Source organism: Pleurodeles waltl, chromosome 1_1 (assembly GCF_031143425.1).
Source record: "Pleurodeles waltl isolate 20211129_DDA chromosome 1_1, aPleWal1.hap1.20221129, whole genome shotgun sequence".
Taxonomy (NCBI): Eukaryota; Metazoa; Chordata; class Amphibia; order Caudata; family Salamandridae; genus Pleurodeles; species Pleurodeles waltl.
Genome location: NC_090436.1, coordinates 603,521,772 through 603,541,520, shown reverse-complemented (window position 1 = coordinate 603,541,520; position 19,749 = coordinate 603,521,772). Strand labels below are relative to the sequence as shown.

Here is a 19,749-nt window from a genome sequence, read left to right as displayed (position 1 = left end):
TTCTCAGGAGCTCGAGCCGGGGGCGTCAGGTGCAGAGGGTGAAGTCTCACTCTTCCAGCAGGAAGTTGCAAAGTTGTTGCTGTTTTTGAACAGTGCAGCTGTTCTCAGGAGTTTCTTGGTCCTTCAGGTTCAGGGCAGTCCTCTGACTCCTCAGAGGTCGCTGGTCCCTGTCGGATGCGTCGCTGTGCAGGTTCTTTGAGTCTGGAGACAGGCCGGTAGGGCTGGGGCCAAAGCAGTTGTCGCCTCCGTCGTCTCTGCAGGGCTTTGAGGTCAGCAGTCCTCCTTCTGTGTGTAGGTTGCAGGAGTCTGATTTCCTGGGCTCTGGGGCGCCCCTAAATACTGAATTTAGGGGTGTGTTTAGGTCAGGAGGGCAGTATCCAATGGCTACTGTCCTGGAGGGTGGCTACACACTTTGTGCCTGCTTCCTGAGGGGAGATGGGCACATCACTATGGAGAATTTCTAAAGGCAGGGGTCACCTCAGGGCACCTTAGGGGCTGTCCTGACTGGTGGGTGACTCCTCCTTGTTTTTCTCACTATCCTCTCCTGCCTTGCCGCCAAAAGTGGGAGCAGTGGCCAGAGGGGCGGGCATCTTCACTAGCTTGGATGCCCTGGAGTGCTGTAACAAAAGGCATGAGCTTGAGGCTGCGTTCCTGCAGGGGGAGGTGAGAAGCACCTCCACCCAGTGCAGGCTTTGTTTCTGTCCTCAGAGAGCACAAAGGCTGTCACCACAGGAGGGCAGAAACTCGCCTTAGTGGCAGGCTGGCACAGACCAGTCAGTCCTGCACAGAAGAACTGAGTAAAATACAGGTGGCATTTTCTAAGATGCCCTCTGTGTGCATTTTGTAATAAATCCAACACTGGCATCAGTGTGGGTTTATTATTCTAAGAAGTTTGATACCAAACTTCCCAGTTTTCCTTGTAGCCATTATTGAACTGTGGAGTTCATGTTTGACAAACTCCCAGACCATATACTCTTACGGCTACCTAAGGTTTTGCTTAGACACTGTAGGGGCATATTGCTCATGCAGCTGTGCCCTCACCTGTGGTATAGTGCACCCTGCCTTAGGGCTGTAAGGCCTGCTAGAGGGGTGACTTACCTATGCCACAGGCAGCATTTTGTGTGCATGGCATCCTGAGGGGGATGCCATGTCGACTTTGCCTTTTTCTCCCCACCAACACACAGAATCTAAAATGGCAGTGTGCATGTGTTAGGTGAAGGGTCCCTTAAGGTGGCACAACATGTGCTGCAGCCCTTAGGGACCTTCCTTGGTCACAGGGCCCTTGGTACCACTGGTACCTTTTACAAGGGACTTTTCTGTGTGCCAGGGTTGTGCCAATTGTGGAACAATGGTACGTTTTTAAGTGAAAGAACACTGGTGCTGGGGCCTGGTTAGCAGGGTCCCAGCACACTTCTCAGTCAAGTCTGCATCAATATCAGGCAAAAAGTGGGGGGTAACTGCAACAGGGAGCCATGTTCCTACTGTTGCCATGTCGACTTTGCCTTTTTCTCCCCAGCAGCACACACAAGCTGCAAGGGCAGTGTACATATGCTTGGTGAGGGGTCCCTCAAGGGTGGCATAATACATGCTGCAGCCCTGAGGGACCTTCCCTGGCCACAGGGCCCTTGGTACGATGGGTACCTTTTTACAAGGGACTTAACTGTGTGCCAGGGGTGTGCCAATTGTAGAAACAGACATATAGATTTAGGGAAAAAACACTGGTGCTGGGGCCTGATTGGCAGGATCCTAGCACATTTTCAATCAAAATTGGCATCAACATCAGGCAAAAGGGGGTGGGGGGCTAACCATACCAACAGTAGCACTTTCCTACACACACCCTCCCACCCCCCCCCCCACCAAACGAAAGAGGATGATACTAACCTTTCCAAAGAGAGTCCCAGGAGAGTCTTCATTATCTAGGTGGAGAACCTTGAAAGACAGTCTGCATTGGTATGGGCAGTCCCAGGTCTGTGTTCCACTGAAAAGTCCATTCCCTGTAGAGATATGGACCACCTCAAAAGTTTAGGTTTCTCACCTTTTATTTGCATTAGCCATCTGAGAGGTTTGTGGTCCGTTTGAACAGTACAGTGACTACCAAACAAGTATGATCTCAGCTTTTTCAGGGACCAAACCACAACAAAGACCTCTTTCTCAATGGCACTCCAAGGCCATCATCATTGACTTGGGACAGGACTGCTCCTATCCCATTTTAAGAGGCATCCGTCTGCACCAGAAACTGCCTAGAATAATCTGCAGCTTCAAGAACTGATGCTAAGCATATTGCTTCTTTCAGGGTGTCAAAGGCCTTTTGACAGTCAAGCGTCTAGTTTACCTTTTTTGGGGCATCTTCTTTGAGGTCAGTTCTGTGAGGGGTGTCACAATGGATCCATACCCCTTCACAGACCTCCTGTAGTAACCAGTCTTGCAAAGGAATGTTCTGACTTGAGCCTGGGTTTTTGGAGCTTCCCAGCCTAGAACTGTCTGATTCTTGGGTTGTAAGGGTTGCACTTGGCCTCCACCTACAAGGTGGCCCAAGTATACAACTGTGCCCTGCCCTATTTGGCACTTTGATGCTTTAATAGTGGGGCCTGCTGATTGCAAGGCCTGCAAAACCTTCCCCAGTTGGATCAGGAGATCCTGCCAGGTGGAGCTAGAGACCGCAATATCTTCTAGATATGGTGCATTGAAGGACTTGATTCACCAATCTTTGGAAGGTGGCAGGGGCATTCTTCAAGCCAAAGGACAAAACAGTAAAGTGATAATGCCCATCAGGTGTAAAGAATGCTGTATTTTCTTTTGCTCCAGGTGCCATCCTAGTTTGCCAGTACCCTTCATTTAAGTCAAAGGTACTTAAGAATTTGGCTGCACCTAACTTGTCAATCAATTCATCTGCTCTGGTATAGGATGTCCATCTGTCTTAGTGACAGAGTTTAGACCTCTATAGTCCACACAGAACCTCATTTCTCTCTTGCCATCTTTGGTATGAGGTTTGGGGACTAAGACCACTGGGCTAACCCAGGGACTGTCAAGTGCTCAATTACCCCTAACTCCAGCATCTTGTGGACTTCCACTTTGATGCTCTCTTTGACTTGGTCAGATTGTCTGTATATTTTTGTCTTGACAGGTAAACTGTCTTCTTTGTTCACATCCTGGGTACACAAGTGTGTCTGACCAGGGGTCAAAGAGAAGAGCTCAGCATACTGCTGTAGGACTTGCCTGCAGTCAGCTTGCTGTTGGGCAGAGAGGGTGTCTAAATAGACAACTCCATCTACTGCCCCTTCCTTAGGGTCAGTTGAGAGGAGGTCAGAGAGAGGTTCACTCTCTGCTTCCTGATCGTCATCAGTAACCATCAGCATGGTTATGTCTGCCCTATCGTAGTGTTTCAGGCGGTTAACATGGATCACTGTCTTGGGTCTTCTTCTAGTGCCCAAGTAGGTGACCTGACTCTTCTTTTCTAGTATTGGAGTCAGGGCCACTCCATCTGTCCTGAAGTGCCCTGTGAGTCACAGGCTTCAAGACCCAAACTTTCTGTCCTGGTTGGAATTCTACCAGTGCAGCCTTTTAGTTATACCCCAACTTCTGAAGTTGTTGGCTGGTCTCAAGGTTGTTGGATGACTTTTCCATGTACTCAGCCATCCTAGAGCAGAGGCCAAGCACATAGGCCACCACATCTTGTTTAGGCTAATGGAGAGGTCTCGCCCAGCCTTCTTTAACAAGTGCCAGTGGTCCCCTTACAGGATGGCCAAACAGAAGTTCAAAGGGGGAAAACCCTACTCCCTTCTCTGGCACCTCTCTGTAGGTGAAAAGAAAGCATGGCGGGAGGACATCCCATCTCCTTTTGAGTTTTTCAGGGAGCCCCATGATCATGCCCTTCAATGTCTTGTTGAATCTTTCAACAAGCCCATTGGTTTGTGGATGGTATGGTGTAGTGAAGTCATAAGTCACCCCACACTCATTCCACGTGTGTTTCAGGTAAGCTGAAATGAATTTTGTACCGCTGTCAGAAACCACCTCCTTAGGAAAACCCACTCTGGTAACAATACAAATCAGGGCCTTGGCTACTGTAGGAGCTATAGTAGACCTAAGGGGAATGGCTTCAGGGTATCTGGTAGCATGATCCACTAGTACCAGTATGTACTTGTTCTCTGAGGCTGTGGGTGGCTCAGTTGGACCCACAATGTCCACACCAACCCTTTTAAAGGGAACAACCCCCACCACATCTATCTTAATTTCTAAAAAAAAGTACAAAGAGTCCATGGGCAATATGTGTCTTCCATCATTACGAATGATTTTCAGGACCATCTGTCCGCATCTCTGGTAGACAGCACTCACCTGAAACTAGTAAGGGATGTCCAGTGGAGCTTGCCGTCTTAAGATTCTGCCAACCTATTTCTTTTCAGTATCAATTCCAGCACTATCTAAGAGCCACAATAAATCAAAGAATAGCTTTTTCCACTTAGTAGCACACCCCATACACTTTCAATAGAACTTGGGTCTCCAGAAGACAGTGTTTGGGTGAGAGGAAAGGTCCATATATATTTTGTTTTATTTAATTCCTTAATCTGTAACTTCCAGAGCTCCCTTTATGAGTGGGTGGTGCATTTTATCCGTTGCGGCCTATCCTATGTCATGTAATTTTGGCAATTCTTGTTTTGTTTTGTCATGGTTTTTGCAAAACGTTATTGTTTGGAAAGCTGCCTGGCATTCATCAGTTTAAAAACAAACTGCCTAAAAGGCAATATGTTTTTTGTCAAAAGGACACACATTGCCATAGTGCTCCCTGGCACTGAAGGGAGCTACTTTTGTTGTGCGGATGTGCTCCTAGTGAAAGGACAGCATGCTGTAACTCAGTGAAGTCAGCCTGAAGTGGGCGGACTCATTACAATTTGATGCATGCTTGAGTGGATCGGAGAAAATGTGAATTTCACAACCATAGACAAATGCACAAAGTGTGGCTGAAAAATCCTTATAGTAATGATGATACACATAAATGTATTAAAATCAAAAGGTCTTGGCTAACACAGACCTAAAAATCGTCCTGCCATTGGCTGCCAGCCTCTTGCATTGGAGAAAGAGAGGTAGGAAGACGTAATAGCAGACATGAAGAACGAAAGATGACAGGCAGTAGGAAAGTATGGCTGGCAGTAAAAAAGGAAGGCAGGAAAGAAGGTGGTCAGAAAGTGAGGCAGAAAGGAAAAAAAAAAGTAGCAAGTGCTGCAAATAAAACACTGTGAATGTTGGTTTTCTTCTTCGGCGAAGATTATAAAAAGAACTATTGGTCAAATTGAGTGGAGAGTAAATGTGTTCTGAAGAATTGTCCTCTTAGCAATTCCCATGTATAATATCAAAGCTTTCAATTTGTGTACTATATGCATAATAAAAGGAGGATACCATAATACAGAAAAGTTTCAAATGAACACAATCTGTTATGCTGTACAATACCAGCAGTTAGATTCACAAGGGACACTCCAAAAGGAATTTACAACAGCACTGGCAGCGTAGAATGTGGCCTGTTCTAACATTTGGTAGAAAGCATCCTCCTTTCACCTCTGGCTCTAAACGCAAATGCAACACTAAAGTAATTATGAAGTAAAAATACTGACACTGAAGGGAATTACCTTGTGTGCAGATGTGCTTATTGTAAAAGAGCAAAATGCAGTAATGTAAAGTGAAGTTAACCAATGGCTGAAGTAGGCAGACCCATAGTGCCAAGCTGTAGTGGGCGGAAACAAAATTTGAATTGTACAACTACACACCAATGTATGAAAAGAGACAACTGTAAGCCTTTTATGTAAGTAAGTTGTGCATGTAATTTTAGTCAAATCAAAAGGTCTTGACTAATGCCAGACCTAAAGATGTTTCTCTTCTGCCACAGTGTCTCAATCCTGCAACATGTGAGAAAAGTCTGAGAAAGAAGTTTTGAAGGTTAGACGATTTGAATCTTCTTAAACCTAAAGACGGGTACTCCAAAAAGATACTTGAAACAATAGAGCCCAAGCTGTGCACCCCAGACCTCAGATGTATGCTAGTCTATCTGGCCAGGTTGAGGATTGGCCCTGATTTTTTTTTCTACTTCAGGAAACCCTCTTGGTGGGAACCAAATGTGCCCTCCTGGTGTGGCAGCAGAAGAGGCCACTAGCTCACACAGACTATCAGGAGATCCAGTGCATTTGCTATGCTGTTAAACAAAGCAGTCCCCTTTGCAGTGTCTTGGATGTGGAGTGGCCAGACCTGCACAATTTTCAGTGAATATGTCCCACTGAATGTACAAAGGGCTACACTAGGAAAACAAAGTTCACTGCCACTAGAAAGATCTGCAAACATACCACATGTAGGAGGAGACTTTAACAACTTAATCCCTATTGCTGTGGACAGAACCACCGATCCAGAAAGGGGCAGTAATCTCCATGAAGTTTGTACTGTTTGCCAATGCCATATACCTCTTGAATGCTGGTTGTGCTTGCTACCCTGATGGTGAGCAACAGTCCTCCTCTTCTGGAGCCCACAGGTCATTTTTTAGACTGGATTATATTTTAACAGCCGTGGAACTCCCACATACACAAAGGGTGAAGTACTGAGTCAGAGGCCTATCTGACCACCCTCACTATTTTTGACCTTGAGATGGATCAGTTGACCAGGAGGTTGAATGCCTTGGAAGTATGCGACAGAGGGGGACTTAGTTGCTAAGGGAGGCCATGGAGCAATACTTTCTTAAGAATGAGATAACAGTCCAGGCGTCTGTAGTGCCTATGAGAAGCCTACAAGACAATTTTTAGAGGAAGGGCTGAGGCGGTGGTGGGTACCAAGAAGCAGGTGTGAATAAACAATCACACGAAGAGAAGAAAAGGTCAGAGAAAGGGAGAGAGTGTTACGATACTCCTAACTGCAAGTGAAATAGGTCTACTTAAATTGAAATGTGTGAAGTACCATGGCTAGGTGAGGACTAGGAAAAAGCAGTACATTGCCATTCAAAGGAGACAATAAGAAACTGGTAATAAGGCAGGCCAGCTCATGGCCTGGTTAGGCAGATGGGATGAAGCATGTACATTGGTTAGATTTATAAAAGAATAGGAGAGGAGACAGCTCAAGCGTTTCCAACTACCAGGCAAGTCAGTGGCGGATATTAAAATTTTCCCTGTGGGACGGAATGACCCTAGATTAACTGAGTTCTGGTACTTCCTGTTAGAAATGTTTATCTGGCATTGTCAGGGTGTCCAGGCACATCTTGAAGGACAGGGAGGCAATCAAGCTACACACACTGTAGGATAGGAGCCTGCCTATACAACAGGAAGACCAATAAACCTTCTGTTCTGTCCAAGACTCTTATAGGGGAAGATCTGAGAGAAAGTTCCAATCCAAGAAAACACATTATTCACCCTTAACATCAAGGATCACCGCTACCTAATTCTTTAAGCTTATGATGACTTTTCTAGTTTATGCCCAAAATGAAATAGGGTTTCTAGACCCAACCGTTAGATAGCAAAATAGTGCACTGCATGTAGATCTATAAGAAGTTGAAGCCTCACAACTATATTTAAAAGTAAGTTACTTGTTTCTTCTCCAGTGTTTGATCTTTTATAGATTCACATGCCTAAATTATTCTCCATTGTCAGGCTGAGCATCCTAGTTAGTTTAAAATAGCAATATACTTAGTTAAAATTACCATATGCCTAAGAACAGTGTTGAAGAGATAAACCTAATTCAAAAGCTCACAAACTGAAGCCACTCCAGTGAATGCACCAAGTCTCACTCCCCCAGAGTCCACCATAGCTCAGATTTTCTACCACACAGTGTGTGAAAAAGTCCTTCACCCTGTTTGCTACATTTACCCTAATAAAAAAAAGGTTTTTACCTTTCCCAGAAACAGCTTCGAATATTACAATGCAGTTGGTGTGTGTTTAGCATCTGGGGCAGGGAAGGCTGTTGTAGCAATGCTGTGGTGTCCACAGAAGAAGAAATCTCTCTTTAGGGCATATTTGACTTGTGGATTGTTGAACTATTTGTGAATCAAATGTATTTACAGCCTCTGTTCAGCACAAAAGCCCCCAGGTGCATTACCTGTAAAACATTTTCTTTAATAACCATTTGTGACAGAGACAGATGCCTGCTTTGTTCCTTTAACATTACAAGAGCGATATCCCAAATACTGGAGATTCCCCTTCCTCAGGGGATAATTCTCTGAAAGGTGCTCCGACTACATCTTCCACAAAAGCAAATATTTGGAATCTCCTGCGGTGTTCCCTAGAGAAGCACCTGTTTCAAAAAATCATTCCACCTCTCTTGCGGTAGAACACAACACTCTGTCTGTAATAGTGACATGTTCTGGGTTCCTCCTTTTGAACCAAGGTAGTCATTTAATAGCAGAATCCTGTCCACTGTCAAGCCACCATTGACCACCTTATCTTCGACTGTCACTGCATCATCAATGGTCATCTCGTTGACTGTCCCTTAATAGATTGTTCAATTGCCCACCACAGTTTCTGCCTCATCAACAGGTTCTCTGTTATCTATAGCACCATTCACCCCTCAATACCTTAAGTTTGGGCTATTCCATTTACACCCTAAATGCAGTCTATGCCACCTGTCAAAACTTATTGGCTAGTTCAACATCCATTCATGAATCCATTTCTATCTCCACAGCCTCCACTACCATATCAGACTATGCACTGGATTCACTTGTAGCCCCCTGGGCCTTTGTTCCTCTCACTCCAAGGGGAATGGGTGGTCTCGCTAAGAGTGAGAGTGAAGAGGAACCTCAGGGTATGAAAGATGGACAGTCATATGATCCCTTGGAACCAGAAACTGATGAAGGACGATGGAGGTCCTTTTAGCAGTTGGGCCACAAGAAACACATGCTGTGGCTAATGACCCGACTGAAGACCTATCAGAGTTTCTTGGACTTCTGTAAAGACGTTTGCTCTCCCCATGACAGCAATAGACCAATCATGTTATGATTTCAAGGAACAGCCAAAAAAGTCCATAAAGACAATTCCTGTTTTTCATGTTGTTTGGCAAGAGGAGGTAAAACTTAAGAGTCCAGCTGCCATTCCATCTGTAGGTCCTACATTTGGAAAAAGAATATCACTCGCAGGATACTCCTCCAGCCCCCCGCAGAAGCCATCCTTGCCCAAATTAATTTATTGCAGCGCCTGCCCAGCAAAAACTGTACAACATTATCATAAATCCCTCCACGCTTGCAGATATGAAGGAGTAACATATCGATATCTTGAGCAAAAGGGCTAGCTTTGTGGTTTCAGTGACTACCAGGGTGGCCATGCCTTACCCCATCTTAAGCTGCTATAACTGACCAAGATGGAGTGACATTTCCACACTCCCTGGGTCTATTGCTGTCAACGCAGAAGACTAGTCAGACGCAGAGTGGTAATAAGGGATGGAGCAAATACCTCAGCCACTATTATTGATACAGTCATGGATGTACCCAATGTGACCTTCCTTCAGCATAGTGGGAGCAGCAGTTCTCTCTCAGAAATAGCTATAGCTCACTTGATTTCACCTGGAGCTGCAAGCAAAAGTGCTGGATATGACATTTGAATACTAGACTCTCTTTAGCAAACAGCAAGGTGATCCACTTCAAAGTGTCCAGTCTCCTACTGACACTTGGGTTTCACAGACTCTCTAGATTTTGAGACCGCAGGAGAGCACATTTGTACAGGTGAGGTTTCTCACAACACTGCCAATATTGTAGATTATACGGCTGCTGGTATTCCAAGTGTCAGTGACAAAACTATAAGCAATCGCAAAAAAAGGCCCAACTTAGATTTTGAGAAATTAAATAAGATAAGCTAAGTCTCGGTACTTTAGGAACCCCACTCTTCAGAAGGTCCTCTCTTTTGCAAGAAGAGGAATTCCTCATGTCCTTAGACCTCTAAAATGCTTACATTCATATCCCAGTTCATCAGAAACACAGGTAGTATCTAAAATAGTTACTGCCTGTACGGACTGCACCTTTAAGTCAGAGCCCTTGCATTCAGCCTTATGCTGGCCTCAAAATTCTTCACAAATTGCCTAGTACTGGTTGTAGCACACATACACAATACACAAGATGGGCCGCCAAGTGTAGCCATATTGAGAAGACTTGCTTATGGCAGGGTCAATAATAGAGAGAGAAGGCTCAATGACTGTTTGCCATTACCCATGTTTGCCATTATTCTATAGCCTAAGGCTCTCTGTTAACGAGACCAAATCATCCTAGTCACCAGCAGGTATCCTGACTTGCCTTGGCGCACACCTCAGCACTTCAGAAGGGAAAGCATTTCCCTCACCAGATCAAATGACCAAGCTGGTGGCTTCCGCCACAACCATTTCAACACACTGTTGTCCCAAAATAATAGTACATGTGTCTTCTGGAGCTAATGCCAGCCTTCGTCTCATAAGTACCACAGTGCTGACTTGCCCAGCAGGAGTTAGGCAGTCACTGGCAGCAGAATACAGGATCATAGGAAGAGAAGATGTCATATTCATCGCTAAATATGAGCCCTGGTTTGGTGGAGAATGCCAGACTGTCTTATAAAAGGCCTGCTTTTTTAAAGTCTGCAGCACCTAATAGTTATGGTAGTGCATTGATGAAAGGATGAGGCGTGCACATGCAGGAGTGATGATACATAGGAGGTGGTCAAAGAAACGTCTGACATAAATGTCCTCCCATCTTTGAGCCATTCGTTTAATCCTTCAAGTGTTTCTTCCTTGTCTTCTGAATACCATGATTCTTACTGGGACAGACAGCACGTCTTCAGTGCACTGTAAATTGAAGTAGGACAGAACGAATGCTTTGCTTCTTTCATAAAAGGCCCAGCAGCTGTGGGGCTGGACGATAAGCAACACTGGTGGGCTGAAAATGGAACACTTACCAGGTCTGCTCAACAGTCAGCCAGTGGCTTTCAGCAGGTCTTTCTCAAAGCGTCCCAAATGGTAGCTGCTCTTTGACCAGTTGTTGCAACTGCTCAAAGGCTGAGTTTATCAGCAGAACTGTTCACGACCAAAAATAAGAAGCAATATCTCTTCTCCGGCAGGCATTATCAGCAGGGAACATACGATGAAGCTTTTTTGATGAGCCGGTTCAACATCTTTACTTAAGTTTTTCTGCCATTCTGGTGTCTAGTGTTCTCAGCAAAGCCAAGAAGGATCCATGCAAAGTGATAATGATTGCTACTGGCTGGCCAAAATCTTATTGGATACTGATCTTCTATATCTCTCAAATGCTTCTCCTATTTTGCTAAAGATCCACCTCGAGCTCCTATGAAAGCAAAGGGTACAAAATCTCTACCACGACCTGAAATCCTTGCACCTCTTGGCCTCCGAAATGACAGAGTTTGGTCAACTGGCCAGGGACTTTAGAGATATTTTGATGTATTTTAGGCACCCCCCACATTCAAGCATGCAGGTCAAAATGAATAATGTTATGCTTGTGGTGTGCAGTTGATAGCTTAAATGCACTGGCAGTGTAGCCTCATCATATGCTGCCATCTTTATTACATCTCACCAAATCACACCTCAAACACACTTCTGTCAAAGTCCATATAGCTGCAATTTGCAAATGGTCCGTTTTTGTTCTGTTAATAGATTTTTTTAAAAATTATGAAACAGTTATTTCCAGTCTTTCATCCAGTGAGACAGCCACTGGAACCGTGGGACTACAACAATGTTCTCAGATGCATCATAGCGCCTAATTTGATCCTTTTCATATAGCAGAGTTGTAGTTGCTCTCCTACAAATCTGCATAGTGTCTTGCCATGACCAGCCTGTTTATGAAGGGTGAGTGAGATGCATGCACTGTCAAGGAACCCCCTCTCACCGCCCCTTTTTTCTCTCAAAAGATTAGGTGGTTTTGCGTTCAAATCCATTAATGCCCAGGGACCTGCAGACTCAGTGAGCCAGATGTTCTTAGTTTCTCTCGTAGGGGATTTCCATGTATAGTCATAAGCACTGAATAGTTCCGCGCGCCTGCGGGGACCCCGGAGCACTGTTGTGTAGTATATTCTTAAGTGCAATCATCAGCTCCTTGACAAAAAGGTCTGTGAAAAACACTTAAGAATAACAATGTGCAGCCTATGTGAACAGCTACACAGGCCAAATTGTTAGAAGAAAAAAAACAGTTGTAGTGTAAATTTCACGTTTAAACCTCTATTTATTCTATAAATACATAAATAAATACATTCTCATATTTTATTTACACCTCTCATGAGAATAAAACAATGTAGGGCAGTGTAGCCCATAGGCTGCCATTATACAGAATGAAAATAGAGCTGTGCCTTTAAGAAAGTAAAGTCTTCCTGTTTCCCATCATGCACAGCAAAAGGCAGTTGCCTCAGTTCTTTTTTCCGGCTCCTTTCTGACAGGACCCTGAAGCATTGAGCTCTACCTCACAAAATCCTTTTGTGACAGAAATTCATTTAAAATCTTTTGAATTTCATTTTCACTCGACGTTTTTAACATTGAGTGATAATTTTCTGCTTTTTTCTGTTAGATTCTGACAGAATTTTGAGGTTTTTCTACTTCAGAAATGCCTTCACTGTTTGACAAATGTCCTTCTTGTGGCAGAAAAAAGGCCAAAACAGATCCACATCGGGTCTGCATAATTTGCCTTCCATCCAGCCACAAACCGGAGTCGTGTGACATCTGCAAAACCTTCTCCAGAAGGACCCTTCGTGACAGGGAGAAGATCCGACTCCAGGCGAAAGAGGACAGGAGGAAAAGTGGTCATTCTACCACAGAGCGAGGAGAAGGTCAGTCTTCTACCAGGGCTCACACTGGTTCCTCTATAACTCCGACCAGACCGGCTCAAAAACGGCACAGGTCTCCGACGACGTCGAGGGCGTCGACGTCGAGGCAAGGAACGGCGCCAACATGCTCGCCGTCGAGGAGTGGTTCGCCGGCGAGAAAGAGACATCGCTCGCCGTCGACGACGATTTCGCCGTCGAGACGGCGTGGACTTTCGCCGTCGAGATCTGGGTCACCGTCGACACGGCGAGGACGTTCCACGTCGAGGAGATCTGAATCCGGTTCGCCGTCGAAACGGCGAGATCGATCAACGTCGAGGGGTGCTCGACGTCGTAGACGTTCACCGTCATCACGGCGACGTCGAGGGTCGTCGTCGAGAGATTCTCAACGGCGAGAAGAATCGACGGCGAAGGACACTCGCCGTCACCGTACTTCGACGTCGAGGAGTGTGTCGACGTCGAGACAATCAAAAAGACCTAGGAGGGTTTATACAACCTCAGAATCCTCGGCTTCAATCATCCTCCTTCCAGCGTCTCCACAACTCTCTCCTCGACAATCACCATTGCCACAGACGCCGGTAACACCTACGGCGCCTCTTCCGGCTCCGCCTGTAGAGTCTGTTTTGAGGACTCCAACGCGGTCTGTAAGACGTTCGGGACATTCCTCTAGACGCTCTTCTTCCTCTCGACACCGTCATGACCCACAGAGATCTCAGCATTCACATCACAGGCGTTCTTCTTCGTCTACACGGGACTACTCTCCAACCCTATCGGACTCACCGTCCCCGAGAGTGTCCCCCATAGATGATGTGAATACGTTCCAGGAGGTCTTAGTACGAGGGGCAACCAAGCTGAACATCCCGCTGGCGGTACCTGCCCCATCGACGTCAGTGATCTTCGAGACCTTGCATCACAGGACATCTTCCAGACCTTTGCTTCCACTGGTTCCAGGTCTCCTTGAACCAGCAATGGATATTTTCCTTGCACCGGCCGCAACAAAGTCTGCTCCTTCCAGACTTATTAAAAAATATCGTCCACCAGAACAAGATCCTCTATTCTTGAGGTCGGACCCAGTTCCTGATTCGGTGGTCATAGTAGCGGCAAAGAAACTGCATTCAACCTCACCATCTTCTTCTTCACCTCCAGATAAAGAGAGCAGAAAGATAGATGCTGCAGGACGAAAAGTATGCTCTACTGCAGCCGTCACGATGAAGGCAGCCAGCGCTACTGCGTTATTAGGGCGGTACGATCGTGCCCTCTGGGACTCTTTAATACAGTTTGCGGAACATCTTCCTAAGGATAAAAGGGAAGATTTCCTGGAGGTCGTGGGTGAGGGATCCATGGTGTCTAACCAAATTATAAGTGCTGCAGCTGACTCTTCGGTGCTATCCGCACACAATTATGCACACGGGATAGCGCTCAGAAGGCATGCATGGTTGAGACTTACATCACTCAAACCTGAAGCGCAGCAGAGAATACAAAACCTGCCTTTCTCGGGCTCCACCTTGTTCGGTTCTCATGCCGATGACGAGATGGCTAGAATGAAAGCTGAACTAGATACCTTGAAAGCGGTAGGGATGGAAAGACCGAAAGAACAAAGAAAGGTTTTCCGGCCATATCAACGACGACTTTTCACCCACCGGTATCAGTCGCCACACTGGATGTCTTCGCGCCCCCAGCAACAGCAACAACAGCAGTATCAAAGGGGTTTCTCTACTCAGCGAAGGTCGACAAGGGGTCGTTCAACACCTCAAACTCAGGCAACTCGACAGGCTCCCACGTCTAAGCCCTGAATCTTTGCTTCCCCCTCCTCCGTTATCCACTCCGGTAGGGGGAAGTATCTCAAATCATCTGGACGAGTGGCTACGCATCACAACAGACGCCTGGGTATTGAATATTGTGAGACATGGTTACGCTCTCAGATTCACCAGTCCTCCACCATCTGTTCCACCCAAAACAGCCAACCGCCATCTCGAAGCTCTACAGTTAGAGGTCAATATCCTATTGCAAAAAAGAGCCATAGAACCCGTTCCCATCAGCCAGCAAGGGAAGGGGATTTATTCGAGATATTTCCTTGTACCGAAAAAAGACAAACAAGAGTTTCGTCCCATCTTAGATCTGAGGACAGCAAACAAATGGATTCGCAAAGAAAAATTCAGGATGTTAGCCTTACACCAAATTTATCCACATCTACGTCAGGGCGACTGGCTATGTGCGATAGATCTTTGCGACGCTTACTTTCACATCCCAGTAACCAAGAAACATCGAAAATTCCTAAGGTTCACTGTCGGAAAACGCCATTACCAATTTGCAGTTCTACCTTTCGGCCTAAAATCAGCGCCAAGAACTTTTTCCAAATGCATGGCGGTAGTAGCCGCCCACTTGAGGAAACAGCGAATATTCGTCTACCCCTATCTAGACGATTGGCTCATAAAGGCCTCCAGTTGTCTCGAGACACAGCAACATTTCGAATGGACTCTACAACTGCTGCAAAAACTTGGTCTTCAAGTCAATCTCCTGAAATCTACAGCAACACCTGTTCAGAGGTTGCATTACTTAGGGGCCATTGTAGATACCAGGCTAGGAAAGGTGTTTCCTTCGGAGGAACGACGGTTATCGATTCTCCAGAAGTGCAAACAACTGCAGGAAAGACCTCAAGCCACTGCAAGAATAATAGCTTCTCTACTGGGCTCGATGGCGTCTTGTATCCATCTGGTTCCCAATGCTCGCCTCCATATGAGACCATTGCAGGAAAACCTGGAGGATCAGTGGTGTCAACTGAGGGACGATTGGGAGAACAAAGTCCTTCTTTCTCCTCACACCCTACAATCCCTCAAGTGGTGGTGTTTACCCAGCAATCTCTTGGTGGGGATTCCGTTCCAACAACGGCCCCCATCTCAAACCATCGTAACAGATGCGTCACTGATCGGATGGGGGGCGCACATGGAACATCTTCGAGTCCAAGGCGAGTGGTCACAGAGAGAGAGTCTCTATCACATCAACCTGCTGGAACTTCGCGCAGTCCACCTTGCGCTCAAAGCCTTCCTTCCCTCTCTGAGAACGGAAACTCTCCTTCTCCAGACAGACAACGTGGCCACTATGTACTACGTGAACAAACAAGGAGGCACCAGGTCCAGAATTTTATCCAGAGAGGCTCAGACAATCTGGCATTGGCTTCTAGCCAGGAACCTGTCACTAGTGGCAACTCACCTGCCCGGCATCCAGAATGTTCAAGCGGATGCCCTCAGTCGGGTAATGGACGAGAACCACGAATGGGTACTACACGACGACGTCGTTCATTCCATTTTCGCACTCTGGGGTACCCCCTCTACAGACCTATTCGCAACCCCAGAAAACAAAAAATGCCAAAACTTCGCCTCCAGATATTACCATCCAGGGACACTGGGGAATGCCCTGTGGATAAGCTGGTCAGGAGCATTTCTTTACGCCTTTCCACCGCTTCCCCTGATTCCGGCGGTCCTCCAGAAGTTGTCCAATGTTCAGACCAAAATGATCCTAATTGCTCCGGAGTGGCCACGCCAGTGGTGGTTCCCAGACCTTCTTCACCGGTCACTCAAACCACACATCAGGCTACCATATCGTCCGGACCTTCTCACGAAGTTCAGAGGGCAGATATCTCATCCCAACCCCTCATCGTTGAGTTTGGCAGCATGGCTCCTGAGCTAGTGCAATATGGACACTTGAACCTACCTCAGGATTGTATGGAAATTCTGAAGGAAGCAAAGCGCCCTTCCACACGATCAGCCTATGCAAGCAAGTGGAAGAGATTCTGCATTTGGTGTTTACACAACAACATTGACCCGGTTTCCTGTGGAGAACAATCTATCCTGCCATACTTGTTAAGTTTGGCAAAATCGGGCTTACAACTGTCGTCAATAAAAGTTCACTTGGCGGCTGTCACAGCATACAGAAAGAGTCCTTCACAAACTTCCTTTTTTCGGATTCCGATTATTAAGGATTTCCTAGAAGGTTTAAAGAAGGTTTTTCCCCCCATTAGAAAGCCTTCTCCTCCATGGGAACTGAACGTTGTCTTATCACGTCTGATGCTGCCGCCATTCGAGCCAATACATAAGGCATCGCTGCAACATCTCACATGGAAAGCTGCTTTTCTGGTGGCAATCACTTCAGCGCGTAGGGTCAGCGAAATCCAGGCCCTTTGCGCTCAGGAACCCTACACGGTTTTTCATTCTGCAAAAGTGGTAATGAGAACTCATCCAAAATTTTTACCTAAGGTAGTCTCCGACTTCCATGTGAACCAAACAATTTCATTACCGACTTTCTTTCAGAATCCAGCTACTCCTGCTGAGAGAACTCTGCACTCTCTGGATGTAAAGAGAGTATTGAAATTTTACTTGGACAGGACAAAAAGCTTACGAAAATCACAACAGCTTTTTATTAACTATGGCCCAATCAGAACAGGTTTGGGTACATCTAAACAATCTTTATCCAGGTGGATTGTTTCATGTATAATGTTATGTTATCAGTTAGCAAACAAATCCCTTGGTGGTAGGCCAAAAGCCCACTCTACCAGAGGGAAAGCAGCTACTGTAGCCTTGATGAGAAATGTCCCTTTGGCAGAAATATGCAAGGCTGCCACTTGGAGGTCGGTCCATACCTTTACTAAGCATTACTGCCTTGATACAGACGCTAGGGCAGATGCTCAGGTTGGGCAGGCTTTGCTCAAGAATTTGTTTGCATGATTCATGTTTTTCTCAGTATTCTTATATCTACTCCACCGCGGTTATGGGGATGGGCTTGCTACTCTATTCAGTGCTTATGACTATACATGGAAATCCCCTACGAGAGAAGAAATGGTTTCTTACCTGTAACTCCAGTTCTCTCGTAGGGGTATTTCCATGATAGTCATAAGCAACCCTCCCTCCTCCCCGGTGGAGTTGACATAGAACATGAATATTATGGAGGTTGGTACTCCAACAAATGTTTTGTTTTTTCTTCATGTCAGGTTAATAGCCTCCAAAAAAGAACTGAGGCAACTGCCTTTTGCTGTGCATGATGGGAAACAGGAAGACTTTACTTTCTTAAAGGCACAGCTCTATTTTCATTCTGTATAATGGCAGCCTATGGGCTACACTGCCCTACATTGTTTTATTCTCATGAGAGGTGTAAATAAAATATGAGAATGTATTTATTTATGTATTTATAGAATAAATAGAGGTTTAAACGTGAAATTTACACTACAACTGTTTTTTTTCTTCTAACAATTTGGCCTGTGTAGCTGTTCACATAGGCTGCACATTGTTATTCTTAAGTGTTTTTCACAGACCTTTTTGTCAAGGAGCTGATGATTGCACTTAAGAATATACTACACAACAGTGCTCCGGGGTCCCCGCAGGCGCGCGGAACTATTCAGTGCTTATGACTATCATGGAAATACCCCTACGAGAGAACTGGAGTTACAGGTAAGAAACCATTTCTTCTTCTTTATGAACCCTCTTTCCAATGCCAAGAAGCCCCAGCACTCTCTGGATGTATGCAGGTGCCTCAAATTTTACTCTCGTCAAAGTAAAGATCTAAGACAGTAGGGCCAGATATTTGTGTCCAACCAGCCTGGAAGAGGCCATCACCTCTCTTAACGAGGGCCACAGAAATGGCTTTCAATACTGTATCGGGGCCGTCGCAAAAAGACAAACGCATCTTTTACAGGAAGAGTGATGGTACACTCAACAAGACATTTGTCAATGACCGCCTTCTAGGACTCTGCACAACGTCTGCCCAGCTGCAACCTGGAATAACATGCATACATTCACAAAATGTAGCAGCAGATTCTTTTGTGGGATAAGCAGGTCTGTGCATCCTGCTTAGTTACGTTGAGTCTGCGTCCCAATGTTCTGTAGACTGTTAACCATTTTAATTAAAGCATGTGGATCTGTGAAAGATCCAGTGCTAGAGAACAAACAGGTTACTTACTTGTATCTATAATTCTCCAACTTTGGTATTCTTCATAGATTAACATGCCACCCACATTCCTGTCTCCATCAGAGGACGACTGGTTTCTGCTGATCTTTGGTTTGAAAATCGGAGGTGTGGTCACCTCTAGCGTGAGTGAAAGGGCTGGTGCATTCAGCTGACATGCTGAAGTTTTTGTGCTTTTAAATAACGTGAGTGAACTACTAAACAAACACTACCATGTTTATTGCTGCTATTTTAAACCACAAGGGTTTCCCATCCTGACGGGGGGGGGGGAACAATTCAAATGTGTGTATCTATAAAAGATACAATGCTGGAGACCTTAACAGTATTGAATAATGCAACACAGATATGATATGTTATTTTGTGTTGATCTTTTTTCACAACTTTTTTTTTGCAGACTGCTCTGGCCCATTTAGAATCCCTTTCAGTTGATGTTGAACAAGCCCATCCGCCAGCCAGTAAAGAAAGCATAGATTGTCTCCCCCAGGTCATTATCACAGAGGACCACAATGGTAAGAGCTAAACAGGTTTATAATGAAGAGATGTGCATACAGTCCTTGTGTGTTTTCATTTTTCTTATTTACTGGGTTATGGAAGTAATACATTATAGGATAAAACGCCGCTATTAAAGCTACATTTTCCTTTTACCCACAGAGTTTTTCCCAGCCATCTTTCTTACTCCTGTGCCCATGCTAGTAATACTTTGTTTCGATTTAGAGACTTGAATGTGGAGCTTTAGTGATAAGGCGTCTCTCACCTGGCAATTTGACTAGGTTTGGACATCAGTATTCTTACCATTGCAAAGCAACATGATTTCGTTCCCTAAAATGATTGTTCTCCCCGGGATTATTTGATCATCATAGGTGATTGTTGAGTGACATAGTAAACTTTATTCAGGTATTACAAATATAATCACAGAAGTCTCACAAACAGCAGTTACAGCAATAATCATTTTTAAAAAGGGTTGATTGAGGATTACACGCAATAGATTTTAAAGTCCTACTGCTCGAGACACATGATGATCAGGTAACAACTGAAGGTAACTGAGCGCAGATCTGCA

General features: G+C 45.4%; 1 protein-coding gene across 2 annotated transcripts in view; it reads left to right on the top strand.

Moving 5' to 3' along the window:
• The window catches only part of PJA2 (praja ring finger ubiquitin ligase 2), a 215,857-nt gene that overhangs the window by 138,039 nt on the left and 58,069 nt on the right, over positions 1-19,749 (top strand). For both annotated transcript variants that reach the window (XM_069226383.1, XM_069226393.1), the window contains exon 7: positions 19,087-19,201. In XM_069226383.1, coding sequence (XP_069082484.1) covers positions 19,087-19,201 — 115 coding nt within the window. The remainder of the gene's footprint in view (positions 1-19,086; positions 19,202-19,749) is intronic.